The sequence below is a fragment of the Lissotriton helveticus genome, chromosome 11 (genome assembly GCF_964261635.1).
Source record: "Lissotriton helveticus chromosome 11, aLisHel1.1, whole genome shotgun sequence".
Lineage (NCBI taxonomy): Eukaryota > Metazoa > Chordata > Amphibia > Caudata > Salamandridae > Lissotriton > Lissotriton helveticus.
The window spans coordinates 455,069,796-455,086,355 of record NC_136072.1 but is presented as its reverse complement, the minus strand read 5'-3'; the positions used below and the strand labels follow the sequence as shown (position 1 = coordinate 455,086,355).

The following is a 16,560-nucleotide window of genomic DNA, read 5'->3' as shown; positions in this document are numbered from 1 at the left end:
TTAACACCATGACAAAGCCAAGACAAGACTTGACGGACATTGTATTACCTGATCCAGACCTGACACTTTATGTGGATGGTTCATGTATGAGAACAAGTACTGGAGAGTTAGTAGCTGCATATGCAGTGACTACTGAAACTGAAGTTATAGAAACACATCGTATTGACACCCTGTCTGCTCAAGCAGCAGAGCTCATCGCTCTGACCCAAGCCTGTATACGAGCCAAGAACCTAAAAGTAAACATATATACAGATTCACGTTATGCATTCGGAGTCGTTCACGACTTTGGAGTCCTTTGGCAAGAAAGAGGTTTCATGACCTCTCATGGAGCCAAGATTCAGCATGGCCCCCTCATTCAAGCTCTTTTAGAAGCAATACATTTACCGACAGCTATAGCCATTATCAAGTGCAAAGCACATACGAAAGCCACTGACACCATTTCCCAGGGTAACGATCTAGCAGATCGAACAGCCAAGCTTACAGCTCAGACTCCAAACGTTCCAGTCAACACGACAAAGACAGTTGTTCCAGTTCAGACGACTTGTATGACAGTTAAGGACCCTACACAAGACGTACTAGACATACAGACACATGCTACCCCAGACGAAATCAAGAAATGGTCTGAACAAGGAGGGGTCCAGACAGATCAGGGATGGTTGACGAAGGGAAAAGCCACATGGTTTCTCCCCGACTCTATGGTTCAAGTCATTATTAACACAGCACATAGTCCAGCACATTTAGGAGAAAAAGCCATGTTAGACAGCATCCAGAACCTCTGGTTTAACAAGCATTTACGAGCAGCAGCGAAGCAGAAAGTGCGTACCTGCATGATCTGTTGTCAGTTCAATCCAGGTAAAGGTGTCCCCGTGGAACAAGGTGGATTCCATCCTCCTGACCACCCTTTTGAAGTCCTCCAGATGGATTATATCCAGATGGACCGATGTCGAGGCTTCAAGTATGTTCTCGTAGTTGTATGCGCCTTGTCCAGATGGACAGAAGCATATCCAGTCCCAGATTACACTGCCGCGACCACTGCCAGGCAGTTGGTACGTGAGCTCTTCCCACGCTATGGTTTGCCCAGGGTCGTGTATTCAGATAACGGACAGCCATTCTCGTCCGAACTCATGAAACAGGTATCACTTCTGTTAGGGTACCAGTGGAAATTCCATTGCGTACGACATCCCGAGGCAGCTGGCCTCGTCGAGAGACATAATCAAACTCTGAAAATACGAATAGCGAAGGTCTGTGCCGAAAAAGGTGTAGATTGGATGGTAGCCCTGCCGGTTGCCCTCTTCTATATGAGAATGGTCGCTCACTCACGATCGGGTTTGTCACCTTACGAAGTAGTGTTTGGTCGTCCCCCAAACCTGTGGGGTAGACCTATGCCACGTAAAATCACCGATGTTGACAGTAATATGCTGACAGATTACCTAGCTTCCTTGATGTCTGCACTACTCTCTTGTCGTTCACAGGTCGCGGCTGCCTTTCCAGACAACACCCAGGTGAAACCGCACGAGGTCGTTCCAGGCGATTTGGTCCTCGTTAGGAATTTCGATCGTTCAAGCCCCCTGGAGCCCCGCTGGAAGGAGCCGAAACTTGTTCTGATGACCACAAGGACTGCCGTGAAGCTGGAAGGCAGGAAGGGTTGGCTTCACTCCAGTCACATCAAGCGTTTCCATGGACTGCGTCCAAAGACTTTTTTCAAGGACTGCCCCGATACTGACTCTAAACTTCCCCTGTTAGAGAAAACTCCGCAGCAGGAGTATAAACTTAAATTGAGGTCTAGTAAGTCAGACAGCGTTTAATTGTTTAAGTCCCTCTCGGGTGAAGCGGTTAGACAGGTTCCTGACATGTATGAGATAGACCCACATAGTGAGAGAGATAGACGAAACTCCAAGAAAAAAAGATACTGTAAAAGTCTGCGAAGCAGATGTGTTGTTACATTATTGTTTATGTTATTTCTGAGTCTTACGATCACATGTATAAGTTATGTGCTACATATATTTTTTCCTCCTCTTGGTTCGCATGTACATTTTTCCTCTAATGATACAGTAGAGCACACTTTTAGTGAACTACCCCCTCACGAGTTATCCTACCGACTTGCAATGCGCAACAATACTTTTATTCGTATGTTACACTATTCACACCAGACCAGCAATGCCACTAATTGTTGGGTGTGTGGTCGACTCCCCCCTTACCAGACACCGAAGGGAGTTCTGCCACTCTTTCCCTATCCGTTTTCACACAATGGTTCGTGTGGAGCATGGTTTATGTTAATATCATCCTTAGACGATAAGTCCCTTCTGAATAAGACATGTTTCCCAGACAAGGAAGGTCTTTCCCATAGGACAGGGTTAGATCTAGAAAATGAAGTATATGATCTAGGTAATTTCTCCTCCAACTTCATGGTTTTGAATGTTCAGTCCGAGACTACTCCAGATTTGCCTTCTATAACAGTTCTACCAGTGAAAGGCGAATTATGTGTTAGAAAGAATGGTTCAGGACACAGTGATTGTACTACTGTGATCGAGTATAGTGACAGTGGGAAATCTACTTTCAAAGCCTCACGTCATTCTTATTTTATATGTGGTCAGACCACATATGTACGTCTGCCCCTAGATTGGGATGGAACATGTTACATTGCCTTCCTACTGCCACCAGTTTTCCTAGCCCCATCCGATTATTACAGAAATACACATCTAGTACACGTCAGACATAGAAGGGAGATTGAGTCCCCAATTGTCGATCAGACTGAAACTGCATTAGAACAGTATACAGATTTCAATAAAGGTTTCTTCTTCTTCATAGGTCCTGTCCAGAATAGTAAATTAATACGCAGGTTAACCAGAACCCTTGAAGCAGTAGTGAATGAGACTACTTCCGCCCTAGGTAACCTAACAGAAGAGCAGTCTGCTATGAGATTTGTTGTTCTTCAGAACCGCCTTGTTCTTGACGTCATACTGGCCGATAGGGGCGGAGCTTGTAGAGTCATCGGATCCAGTTGTTGCGTTTTCATTCCTAATAACGCACCGTCTGTGTATTCAGCAATAACTAGACTTCATAAAATAGCCCATCAGCTACACCAAAATCCAGGCACCTGGACATGGTCCGGTTGGCTCTGGAGTATAATATCTGCGTGGGGATGGAAAGTATTGTCATTCCTAGGAGTAGTAGTAATGATCATATTTAGTTGTTGTCTCTGTTTACAGTGTGGCCCTGCGATTTGCGGCTTGTGCGCTACATCTTGTATTCCACGTCCACGATCCCATTCCCAAAAGATAAAAGACGAGCAAATGATGCTGTATGAACAGATAGATGGTATTATGAATATTGATGTTTCCTGAAGGGAACGTAGGGAACAAGGAGGGAATGAGGAAAATCGAATTTTGCCCTGTTATGTGTCCCTACGTGTTCCCCATCATATGTTATATGTGCATGATCGCTATGCATATTTTCCCCTATGACAGAATAAAGACGCAGTTATAGTTGCGTCCCACGTTAGTATGTCAGTTATCCAGTCCCCGTAAAGCAACGTGAATTAGGCTTCTAGGCCTATGTTGCCAACGTCTTTACATTGTGCACGTTAAATCATCGAATTGTACCCGTTTCTAGGCCTCACAGGGCCCGGACACCAGATTCGAGCCTCAAGTCTCCTGAACCGCTCCGAGGAGAGATGCAGCCACGCCCGCATCCCTGACCCTTCACTCACTTCCTGCCAAGCAACGCGGTGCCCGGCTCGGCCCGGCCTGCCTGCCAAGGATATGTTATGCCTACAGTTATCAGTTCAGCTCCCCGGCTTCACATTCCTAGCTAACGAACTGCATAAACATCTTCATCTATAGTCTAGTCTTCCTGTCTCCAGGCAAGAGAATTACTGAATTAATACCCATAAGAAGATTCATAGCACCCGCAATACATGAAGAAATATATGCATGCACTAGCCTTAGTGACAAGTAGCCTTCGCCCTGATGACTTTTAGATTCAAGCAACATGTACTCCAAACACGAGATATCAGATATGCTATAGGTACAGGTCGTTCTGACATCCCAGACTTTAGTCTCCTCTTCTAGTGCTAGGAGTCAGAGCCCCCAGTTCTCCCCAGTTACACGTCATGACCCGTTTGCGCGCACCAGTAGGTTAAAGGTTCCAGCTGCCCAGGTAGCCCCCTCCATGTATCCACCCATTTATGACATTTCTGTGACGTTTACATCACATGTCTCCGTGCACGCCCTGTGCACGCCTTCTTTTCACGCTCATATGTTCTTATCTTCTGTTTGTCACTTGTTACGCCTACTGTATTCAATGCAATTGTACTGTTTTACTATATATACTGTATGATGTTAATGAGATGGGGCAGCTGCCATTCCCCCTTTCCTTGTGTCCTGTCCCTTCCTGAACCTTAGCAGGTGATGGAACCCGATGGTCCATTGGCTCGAGCCATCTAATTAAAGCCCGTATGACTCAGATACCACGGATTCTGCCTCTTATTTATTGAGCTATCCTTTTTCAGTTAATGCATAGAAAAATAGTACCGGTAATTATTTATTTATTTACCACACCTGTTCACTCAGTCCGTCTCTATTACTCTCACTGTCTCGGACTCATCACTCTTTCACTACTTGTTCATTATGCTTTCTCCCTGTAGTTCAGCACTCTATGTTATTTACATTTCTTTGCTGTTTCAATTATTCCTTTTCTGTCACTTCTTCTTTTCTGCTTTCTGTTTTCTCTCTCTGTTATTCCACATGTTTTAACCTTAGTCACTGTCATACATCTTGTTTTATTCCTATTTACTTTCGCTCACTGTTTTCTTAACACTTTCCCTCCGGGTTGTTCTTTTAGTCCGGTTCTATCCCTACCTCTCATTCTACATCCTTTACTGTTTTTCTTCTTAATTTGAACATTCACTCACATTCTCCAAGAAACTCTTGTTTATTATTCTTCTACTCTCCTTTTTTTCTTTCACTTCCTTATCCATTTTGTTTTTCTCAATTATACCCTCTTACATCTTTTCTTTGGTAAATAGATCTATTAAACAGTATCTCTGTGTTACTCCCTCTAGCTGTCTTTCTTTTAACATTACTCTCTGTTTCCTTCCCGTATACTCACTCTTCCTTTTTTTTAATTTATTTTTTTCTGTTTCGCTTCCGGTACGCGAACCGGGTAGCGAACCGGGAAGCGAATCAAAAGAAATAGAGGTTGCCAGAGTGCTAAACATTCTAGCAATTTTTTATAAATGGGAGGTAGTTCTGAAAAGAACTTTTTTTAAAATTATTTTTGTTGTTTTATATTTTGTTATTTTTTTTACTTTTTTTAAACTTTTTTTTGTCTTTTTTGAACGGTTTTATATTTTTTTTGTTTTTTGGGGGGGGAAACGAAAATCATTCATTATAAAGGGCTCAACAGGAGCAAGAAAAAAAAAAGATAATTTACTTTCTGGTGCGTTTTGTACATTTATGATTTTCAACAGCTCTGTTGATTAGTTTTATGCTTTTCTCCCCAGCTTGAACTTCACAAAAAATGTAGATATATCTCCACATTCTCGACCCAACAAGGCCTGTTCAGATACAAACAACTCAGCTTTGGGGTCTCGTCTGCGATTTTTCAAGAGGCAATCAGAAGAGTAATTCACAACATTCCCAACACTCTAAACTACAGTGATGACATTCTCGTCTATGGAGCAACAATACAAGAACACGACATGGCGCTAGACCAGGTTTGTCATGCTCTTTTGAATGCTAACCTCACATTAAACAAAGACAAATGCGAATTCCACAAATGCACATTAAAGTTCTTTGGACATATTTTCTCAGGAGCTGGCATGAGACCTAATCCTGAAAAGATTGCTGCGTTGAATGATACCCCTCAGCCTCGAGAAGCTCGGGATATGCTTTCATTTTAGGCATGGCAAGCTACTGTACTTGTTATATCAAGGATTACGCCACTCTAAGCTACCCTCTGAGAAAACTGACCAAACAAGGCCATCCATTTTAATGGACTACAAGATGTGATCAAGCATTTCATGCTATAAAAGCTTCAGTTGAGTCTGCTTACAACCTCGCGTATTTTAACCCTCGGCAGAAAACTGAAATCACTGTGGATGCGAGTCCCGTGGGTCTGAGAGGTATATTGGCTCAGTATGACAGAGAGGGTGATCAACGATACATCATAGCCTATGCCAGATGGAGCCTAACAGACACAGAGAGAGTATACTCCCAGCCCGAGAGGGAAAGCTTGGCGGTAGTTTGGGCGTGTGAACATTTCGACATCTTCATCTATAGAAAACACTTTACGCTCATCACAGACCATCAGGCCCTACTAACTATCTTTGAAAATCCCAGAGTAAAAATGCCACCCAGAATAGAAAGTTGGGGCATCCGTCTTCAAGAGTATACCTATACCATTATCCACAAACCTGGGAAAGCTGCAAACCCAGCTGACTATATGTTGAGACATTCAAAATCCACTTCCAAATCAAACCCGTTTTTAGCAGAGGAATACATCCATTTTGTAGTGGCTCACGCAAAACCACCAGCAGTTCCTCTGGAGGCCATCCTTGAAGGCACCAAGGAGGATGCCACCTTACAAAATGTGAAACACCGCATCCAGACAAACAGATGGAGATACCTGGAGCACCTCGGACAGAGCAAACAAATTGACAGTCGTGAACTTACCTCTTTAAGACATGTGAAGGATGAATTGTCCATTACTTCAGATGGTCTTTTGTTACGAGACAAACAAATCATCATTCCGAAACCACTGCACCAAGGAGTTATCAACTTGGCGCATGAAGGGCACAGAAGTATTGTAGCCACGAAAAGAGAACTACGTGAGCGGGTCTGCTTCTCTACACTTGATCAGATGGTTGAACTCACACTGAAAGACAGCTCCTCTTGACTTACTAGCTGACACTAAGGGCAACCTGCACCCCTACAAATGTAGGAATTGCCAGAAGGCGTCTGACAACATGTCACAGTCAACTTCTTTGGCCAGCTACAATCTGGCAAATACATCCTGGTTGTAATGGATGAATATTCACGTTTTCCGATTGCACACCTCATATCATCAACCAAAGCTGCCACCACTATAACCGTGTTGGATTAAGTTTTTGCAGCAAGGGGTATACCGAAGGTAGTGAAAACAGACAATGGCCCACCATTCAATGGACAAGACTTCGCCGCATTTGCCAATCACCTCAATTTCAGATATAGGAAGATCACTCCCCTGTGGCCACAGGCTAATGGGATGGTAGAAAGATTTATGGCCACTGTGAAAGTTCTGCTTGCTGAATGTATTTTTTCAAAGTGTGATGTTCAAGTGGCATCTATTCAGGAAGGTGACTGGGTGCTGGTACAACAAGACCAACAAAAGAAAGCAAACAGTCAATATCATGCCTGCCTGCTGTTGGTGACAAAACAGAAAGGGACTATGATCACAGCTGCGTCAGAGGACAAGAGAATCACAAGGAATGTGGCACATTTCCAGAAAGGCACCCCCACTGTCAGAGAAGCGTTGGCTGTGCCTGAACGTGCAGAGCAGGGGAACGTACCTGTGATGGGAAATGAGCACCAGCATGCCACCCCTCCTAGTGAAGGGGAGCCATTGACTAAGGAGGTAGCTCAGGAGGTAGCTCGACTCCATCGAAGACCCGTTTGTCTCATTGAAGAATTGTAACTATGTTGTTTCCTTTTCTGTTATCTATTTTGATATGGACAGACACTTCCCATGTGGTTCAAGTTGTTTAAGAAGGGGGAGATGTAATGTTGTAAACTGCGCTGGGCATTAGGACCGGCACAGCAAGGGTAAAGGAGGGAGGAGAGCAAGGAGGCGGAACAGGGGGAGCTAAGATGGGTAGTCAGGAGTAGGGAAAAGAAGCAGGCAGACGTGCGTACAATAAAGCTCCCACCAAATTACCTACTGTGTGTTAGTGTCGTCTGTTCCTGCACCACGACACTACAGGCCTCTGCTTTGTTTCGCTCATAATGGGTTCAATTTTGGACAGCTGTTTATAATGAATAAAGCGCGCTCCATTCCCGTATGTGCATAGGAACAATGATTTAACTGGGCTCTATAGAAAAGGTTTAATATGGTAAACAATAGAGAGGCATAGATCAAGAGAGATGGGACACGAGAGAGAGAGAGAGAGAGAGAGAGGCATAGATCGAGAGAGATGGGACGCGAGAGAGAGAGAGAGAGAGAGGCATAGATCGAGAGAGATGGGACGCGAGAGAGAGAGAGAGAGAGAGGCATAGATCGAGAGAGATGGGACGCGAGATAGAGAGAGAGAGAGAGAGAGGCATAGATCGAGAGAGATGGGACGCGAGAGAGAGAGAGAGAGAGAGAGAGAGAGAGGCATAGATCGAGAGAGATGGGACGCAAGAGAGAGAGAGAGAGAGAGAGAGAGAGAGAGAGAGAGAGAGAGGCATAGATCGAGAGAGATGGGACGCGAGAGAGAGAGAGAGAGAGAGGCATAGATCGAGAGAGATGGGACGCGAGAGAGAGAGAGAAGCATAGATCGAGAGAGATGGGACGCGAGAGATAGAGAGAGAGAGAGAGAGAGAGGCATAGATCGAGAGAGATGGGACGCGAGAGAGAGAGAGAGAGGCATAGATCGAGAGAGATGGGACGCGAGAGAGAGAGAGAGGCATAGATCGAGAGAGATGGGATGAGAGAGAGAGAGAGGCATAGATCGAGAGAGATGGGACGAGAGAGAGAGAGAGAGGCATAGATCGAGAGAGAGAGAGAGAGAGGCATAGATCGAGAGAGAGAGAGAGAGAGAGAGAGAGGCATAGATCGAGAGAAAGAGAGAGGCATAGATCAAGAGAGAGAGAGAGAGAGAGAGGCATCGAGAGAGAGAGAGAGAGAGAGAGAGAGAGAGAGAGAAAGAGAGAGAGAAGAGAGAGAGAGCTATTGTGTGCCGGCCTGGAGGGAAATAATCAAATGTGTGTGATCAATACCGTGCCGAGTGTGTTTAAGCATGACATTTACTCACAAGTTTCCTGTGGCAAGATAGGACCAGAGAGTTAAACGCTACCTGCTCATGATGCTCCACATGTCCTAGAAATAGAAATGGGGGGAAGAGGCACAGAGGGGAGAGAGAGAGAAACAATAAATAGATTAATATCAGTTTCTCTGTTCAGCACCACCTCTTGGTATGAAAGTCTGTGATCAGCATAAATTAGAATTGAATGGGGTACAGATCCATGGACTCATATCAGAAAACATATTTAGCTGGCTCTGTTACATGTCAGAGGTGAGCAAGCACCTTCAACACAAGATTATGAAAGCAGATGAGTGGATGTGTGATAAGAATGTTTGAGCATATTTGTTGTGCTGAATTTGTTGTGCTAGTGAGGTGTAGTGTTGTTTTTGTGTTGTGTTCTCATACCAGATTATTAGATTGTATTGTTGCTGTGTTGTGCTGTGGTTGTTGGGTTGTCTGTTTTGTTGTGCCCTGTTTTCATTTTAGTTGTGTTGTTATTTTGCTTTGAGTTAAGGTGTTTTGTTCTGCTGTTTACTTGTGAGATGTGAACAATAATGTTGCGGTTTCCAGCCCAAAAAAACGTATACCTTTAAGGTTCCAGTGGCACATGTTCCCTCAGAACATGAACATAAAATTATGTTGCTTTTCATAGTGGGGCAATTGAATCTAGAGAGTTCAAAGCACCCAAAAGGTGGCAAAGAGCTCCATCAAATTATACGCTGATCTTTACTATCAGTGCACCAAAAGAGCACATTGGGTATCACTGAACCCCCTTGTGCAGGTACTCCATGTCAGACCCTAGTCCAAGGGCCGACACAGCTCACACCCTTTTTGTCAGGAGATGGTTATGGCTAGAGCCCTCATTACGTACACTTGACTGATGGAACACATAACCACTGCATCCCTGCCACACTGGTGTCATATGGGCTTGCTTTCCTTATCAACACTGCTCGGTTGGGGGTATGTCACATGAACAAAGATGGTGGCCCCACTGAGAAGTGTGCAACTGATTTAGGGTCACATGTAGGTAATTTATTTGTCCAGCTGTTTGAAGGATGCAGAGACACCAACTCTATGTTGCTCCCCGCCACAGCGTCATGGCCCTGGAAGCACTGTTATATTTCTGAGTTAGGCCCATGTAGTGAAGCAGCTTATTTCTTACAATGTCCTATTTTTCAGCAGTGACCTATATTTGCGTTTGTGACAATGTTGGACTAGTGTCCCTGAAACTTAACTTGTTTACACATCTAGCTTCACACAACATGTTCACAATGCCCTGAACATCAAGTACAAGGTTTCTTCTCACACTATTTACAAATGTAATCTCTAGCTTCATCCATGGGGCGTAAGGCTATCTACACATCCATAACATCACTAATCTATACGCACATTGCAAGGATGCTTTTATAAAAGATGAGCATCCCGATCGTTTAGGAAAGGAGGCACTTCAGCTGACAATGAAGGTCCCTGCATGCTGATACTTCACGACGCAGCGGTCTGACTTTTTGTGAGGGGTGTCCAATTTGTGACCAAGAGGAGGTCCTTCAGTCTCTCCCATCAGGTAATGGGGTTGGATCATCCCTTGGGGGTATGCATGGCTCCACACCTACACACACTCTAGGTAGACTTAGGGTAGGGTTTGCATAGTATAAGTACGCTCGATTACTACCTTGTTTTATATGCCTTCATATATAGACATTTTTAGCACAATGGTAAAAGTGATTAGGAGCACCAAAAGTGTATGTAGTAGATATAGTTCTATCTGCTTCTGTCTATTAATCATTGCAGCACAAGTATTTAAAACAAAAATAATGTTGGTTTAATAAATATATTGAAAATGTCCCGAGGCAAGATGGCGCCCACGTGAGAGGACGTGTAGGCTGACCGCTCCCTGCTTCACCTACAAGCCAATCTACGACTAAGGGAGGAAAGCGCAGACGCGAGAGAGGAAGATTAGCGGGTTCGGAGGGTAATCTCTTCGCAAGCACTTACCAGTGAAAGTCATCGTGGTATCGGTGGAGGCGACAGCATTGCTGGCTGCGGTCGGCGGTGGAGGACGCTGTGGAGCGTATTGCTGCGGAGAGTTTGAAAACAGGCGGTGCAGCTGGGCAGTGATATGGCGCGGTAGGAGCGGGTTGCAGCTGCGGAGGGGTGAAGTCTCTGACCGCCCTGAACGTTCTAACCGCCCTCTCGGCTCTTCATTCTCGCCTGAGAGAAGTAATAAGGGACTTGAGCCGAGGAGCGCCTAGGAGTCATGCCGCCTAAAGGAGCAAGGGGGAAGGCGCGAATACTGGAGGAGCAAGGGGAGAATGGAGCCCTCCCAGAGGTGAGCCGAAATGTGGCTACCCCCCCCCCCCCACCCCCGCAAGCAAATATCAAAAATCTAAAAGGTCCCCAGGACAATGCAAAAGTAAAAACAGGGGGAGTGGGAAAAAATAAAATTATACCGGCAATCTTTGCGGCTGTAAAGGACAAACCCAAAGGGGGCAAAAACCTGTCTAGTACGGAGATAGAACTAGCTACCTTAACTGGTATAAATGCAGGAATGGATGTATCAGCGGTAGCAGACAACAGTTTATATGGTAACAAAGCTTCAAATGCTGCAAAAGGTTCGGTAAGCTCAAAACTGGCTGGGATGATTGCTGTAAATTCTTCCCCACCTACAATCATCAACTTAGATACTCAACTTAAACAACAAATTTGTGATGCTGCACACTCTGATGTTAATGAATCCCAGATACCTGGAGGCGGGGGGGGGGAGATCAAAATACACAACAGGATGCAGAATCTGGAGAATTTTATTCCTTGTCGGAACAATCACTACCTACCTTTATCCTGTGAGGACTTAGTTTCACAATACGCTCAGCATATGAGTATGGAGGGGGGTAGCCCCTGTAGCAGTATTTGCTTGGATGATTCGGTGGATATAATTGAAGATAGTCCATCTACAGTACTTAAAAATTTAGAAAAAAAGACAGACAATAAGCGTGAACATGGCACCTAGCATCAATCCCAGGATGGTTCCCCCGAGGTATCGGAAGGGGGTGTATCATTAGCATTGATTTATGAATCTATAATTTCCCTGCACGATGAGACAAGGGAAGAAAGCCAGAGGGTTCAAACTCTTTGTCGCAAACTACAGAGCTCGGTTCACAGATTAGCAAAATCACAGGCGGACTTTGCATCTAGGTTTAATGAGGCTGAGAAACGCATTTCAAATCTAGAAGATGTAGTCGGGCGACAGAGTCATTTCTGGCAATAAGGGAGGATACGCAATGGAAGTTAGCGGACTTTGAAAACAGAGCACACAGAAACAACTTGAGGGCTCTACAAGTACCAGAAGGAAAAGAGGGTCAAGATGCTCGTAAATTTATAGTGGACTTATTTAGGAACGCTTTTCCAGAAATAAGTAAATGGGATTGGGACAGGGAAATTGAAAGAGCGCATTGTTTCCCTTTCAATATTTGAGCACGCACAGGTCAATTTGCTGGTGGGTCGGGTGGACAAAACATGGACAGACCCAGGGCACTGCTAATTTCTTTCAATAGTGTTTTGGCCCGCGAGGATGTTTTTAAACTGGCTCGCCCAGACAAGCGGAGAACTGGCCCAGGTTTTGAGTTCTTCGTTAGACCTGATTTCTGTAGATATACTATGGAAAACCGTTGGCAGCTTCGCCAATTATTCACAACGCTTCAGGCTAAAGGGGCGCAAGTTTATTTAATTAACCCCGCAAAATTGAAGATAATACATCAGGAACGCACACAATTTTTTACTACAGCTGGACCTGCTAAAGAATTTTTGATTATTATCTAGTAAAGCACCTGTCAATTGGTCAATTGATTGAAATCTGAACCAGGACTATACAATTTATGTAATGTTGTTTGTCAAACTTGGTACTCTCTCTTGTCCTTTCTTTTACTTCCTAATGTCTGGAGATAAGATTTTATGGTTGATGATCATTATTTGTTCATAGATTCAGTTCTCCTTTATAAGAATGAGGATAGTTTTGTTGAAGGCTTGTGGGTAAGGGTAGGGAAGCTGCCAGTCGGCATCTATAGGACCATAAGTCCCAAAGCCTTGTTAAAGGGAAGGATGGGGGAGGGGGGCTGGGTTTTTGGGTATCTGGGAGGTAGGGGAGGTAAGGGAGGTCTCTGTGGTGGGGTAAAAGTGGGGGAAAAATCCACAGTTTCAGCTAAAAAAAGAGAGTTAACAAAAAAGCATCAAATGCAACAAAAATTTCCTTGTGGGGCAAAGGTACTGTTTAGCTTTGTGCAATCTCATTGGGAAATCCGACTTGGGGTGTGATGGCATCTAGAGATATTCGCTTATGTTCTCTAAATGTTTCTGGTTTAAATATTATCAATAAAAGAAAGAGGGTAGCCGCTGAGCTGCGCTATATTCATCCGGACGTTGTCTGCATTCAAGAGACTTGCCATGGAGTAAACACCATTTGTTTGCAGAGTTGGGATTTTCTGTTCTTGTCTCTTCGCAACAATCAGTAACGACTCGGGGGGTGGCCATTTTAGCAAAAACTAACATGTTTATTGCTCATCGAACATTAGCAGATAAATTTGGCCGATGGGCTATAGTTGAATGTGTTGTGCGGCTTAGAACCTTTACTTTATGTAATATCTATGGGTCTAATTTAAATGAGCCAGCAAGCCTTGAAGAACGCATATAGAGCTTGCAACATGGCCCACCCCTTTAATTATTTGCGGCGACATGAACATTAATCTAACTTGTTATGATTTTGTGGGAGGGCCAAAATATTATAAAGGCCGAAAACCACAGGTGTTTAAAGCTCTGTCTAATATGTTAAAGGACCATGGCCTGGGAGATGTATGGAGTACACTATTTTCAGCAGACCCCGGATATACCTTTTATTCCTTTCCCCTTAAAAAGAAAGTGCGGTTGGACTATTTTCTTTTGGGAATGCAGATTTACCCCAAAATTGCATCTTATCATTCTCCTATCGTATTAATACTTTCTGGTTGGGGGGAAATGGGAACACTTAAAAAATTCTCCTTTGACTGGAAGTTGTGTGTGAATGATAATTTTATAGAACATATGTCCGGGTGGCTAAAGGAATTTTTTGATGATAACAGGGATTCAGCTAGCATTAGTATTGTTTGGGATACCTTTAAAGCTTGTTTCGGGGGGAGGTTTTAAGCTTTGGGCTACGTCGGCCAAAAAAATTTAAAAGAGATGGAGAGGTATTATTTTGAGTTGCAGAAGGCTGAAGAGAAATTGGCGCAGGGTATTGCTAATCGGGGCAATATGGCCAATTTAGAGGATGAGGTCACCAGAAAAAGGGCCAAAATAATGGGGGTTTGGGATAAGGAGATTGCAAGAAAGTATCTGACCCAGAGGAAACTATGTCATGAATATGGGGAATCAGTTGGAAGATGCTTAGCCCTTAAATTGCGTATGAACGAAGCTAGTCGAAATATTGTTGCAATAAAAGACAATGCAGGGGTTTTAAGGTCTGACCCAAAAGAGATCTTAGCCATTTTTCAACAATTCTACACTAATCTTTATACTAGCCAACAAGGGGGGCTTGTGGAAATAATACCGACTTTGTTCGGGGAGCTCCTCAAATTAGATTCAGAGGCGGTGGATATGTTGGATGCCCTGATAACGTTGGAAGAATTAACAAATGCAGTGAAAATGTTGGCGATGGGGAAGGCAGCCGGCCCTGACCGGCTACCTTGAGAGATATATAAACTTTTTTTGACCATTTGAAAGAGATGATGTTGGCTATGTTTAGGGCGGCTCAAACTGGGTCAGCACCAAAGTCGTGGGATGAAGCTACAATTGTAGTTTTTAGCAAAAAGGGCAAAGATGCGGAGCTACCTGGCTCATACTGCCCTATTTCACTCCTAAATTGTGATTGAAAAATATATTAAAATTTTTTAGCCAACAGTCTTTCCAAAGTAATATCCTCCCTGGTATCTCAAGATCAACACGGCTTCATACCCGGCCTGGGAACGGTGTCACAACTTAATAAAGTAATTACCTTGATTGACATAGCAGAGGTAGAGAGGCGAAAACTGAGGCTGATTTTGCTGGACGCAGAAAAAGCGTTTGACCGTGTAGAATGGCAGTACTTATGGTCATTAATGGAAAACGTGGCATTTCAGAAAGGCTTCATGACAGCATTGCAAGTTCTATATGCTTCACCTGTAGGGAGAATAGCGATAATGGGTTCAACCTCAGAAATAGTGCGGATTACTAGAGGCACGAGACAGGGGTGCCCCTGTTCTCCTTTACTTTTCGCTTTATATATTGACCCTTTTATAGCAATGCTCTCCAGAAGTCAGTTAATTAAGCCTTTTGTGGTACGTAGAATCCCGTATACAGTATTCACATATGCAGATGATATTGCGATCACATCGGAGGTCCCGGCTACTGCAATATTGGAGATTGAACGGTTGGCTGGGAAATTTGGTCAGATGTCGGGATGCAAGTTGAATGTTACTAAGACGCAGCTTCTATGCACTGACACTGTGGAATTAAATGACCCAAGAGTTGTGTCTGAAGCTACATATTTGGGTGTGAAGATTAGGGCCTCAATGGCGGCAGTAGTAGATGCAAATTGGGGATCATTATGTAGTAATATTGCAGACTCCATGGAGAGATGGGGGAGGTTGCATTTTACTTTGATTGGGCGAGCAAATATTTTAAAAATGAATATTTTACCGCGGGTATTATACTTATTTAGAGCAATACCGCTAGAAATTTCGCCATCCCAATTGCAGAAGTTACAGGCACTTTGCTCCAAATTCTTATGGGCCCCTGGGAAACCTTGTAGAGCCATGAGATTTATGTCACTCCCAGCTGCAAGGGGTGGCTTAGCAGTACCTGACTTTGTCCTGTATTATTATGTTTGTTTTCTACAAAAAATGGCTGTATTATTGTGTGGAGCGGATGAGGGCAATATAACAACTACCAGCTCCATTTTTCACTTAGTTTTAGGAATTGAAGCTAATCGTAGCTTATTTCGGGAAATTGAAGAACGACCAGGTTTAAGATTTTGGATGCAGCGATAAAAACATGGAGGAAAGTACGCAAATTAATTGACCTAGGAGCTCTTTCCTACTACACTCCTACGAATGCGACGAAATTGCTCCCATCTATTTTTGGTGATAGGGCTGCGAGGGGTTGGGGAGATATAGGAATATGTCAGTTAGGAGATTTATATGACGAGGGGGGACTTATCAAACAGTTTGGAGATCTGGTAAAGGTATACAATTTCACAACAATATTAAGCGATATGCACTCCTATTTTTATCAATTTAGCTTAAATGTCAACTAATTATATCTGGTGCTGACCCATATCTTGACTGGCCCCTAGTCAAGTTAGTACAAATGAAAAAAATCCACAGAAACCTGTGTTATGGGGAGCACTATTCACTCGGTCACAGTAACGTGATTCGTTTTTTCTTATTTTGCATCCATATATTCAGTCCAACTCAAACATCATAAATTTAACAGCCTTATGATTCATCAAAAGTTCAAACTTAATGTATCCACAGTCTTATTGATCAGACTGAAAACCTTCACAAACAAGAAAGTAA

General features: G+C 43.7%; 1 protein-coding gene across 1 annotated transcript in view; it reads right to left on the bottom strand.

Annotated features, from left to right (window-relative positions):
- Window positions 1–16,560, bottom strand: part of LOC144790818 (E3 ubiquitin-protein ligase TRIM17-like) — a 537,715-nt gene that overhangs the window by 401,862 nt on the left and 119,293 nt on the right. The window contains exon 5 of the mRNA XM_078665494.1: window positions 9,035–9,057. Within this exon, the coding sequence (XP_078521620.1) occupies window positions 9,035–9,057 (23 nt within the window). The remainder of the gene's footprint in view (window positions 1–9,034; window positions 9,058–16,560) is intronic.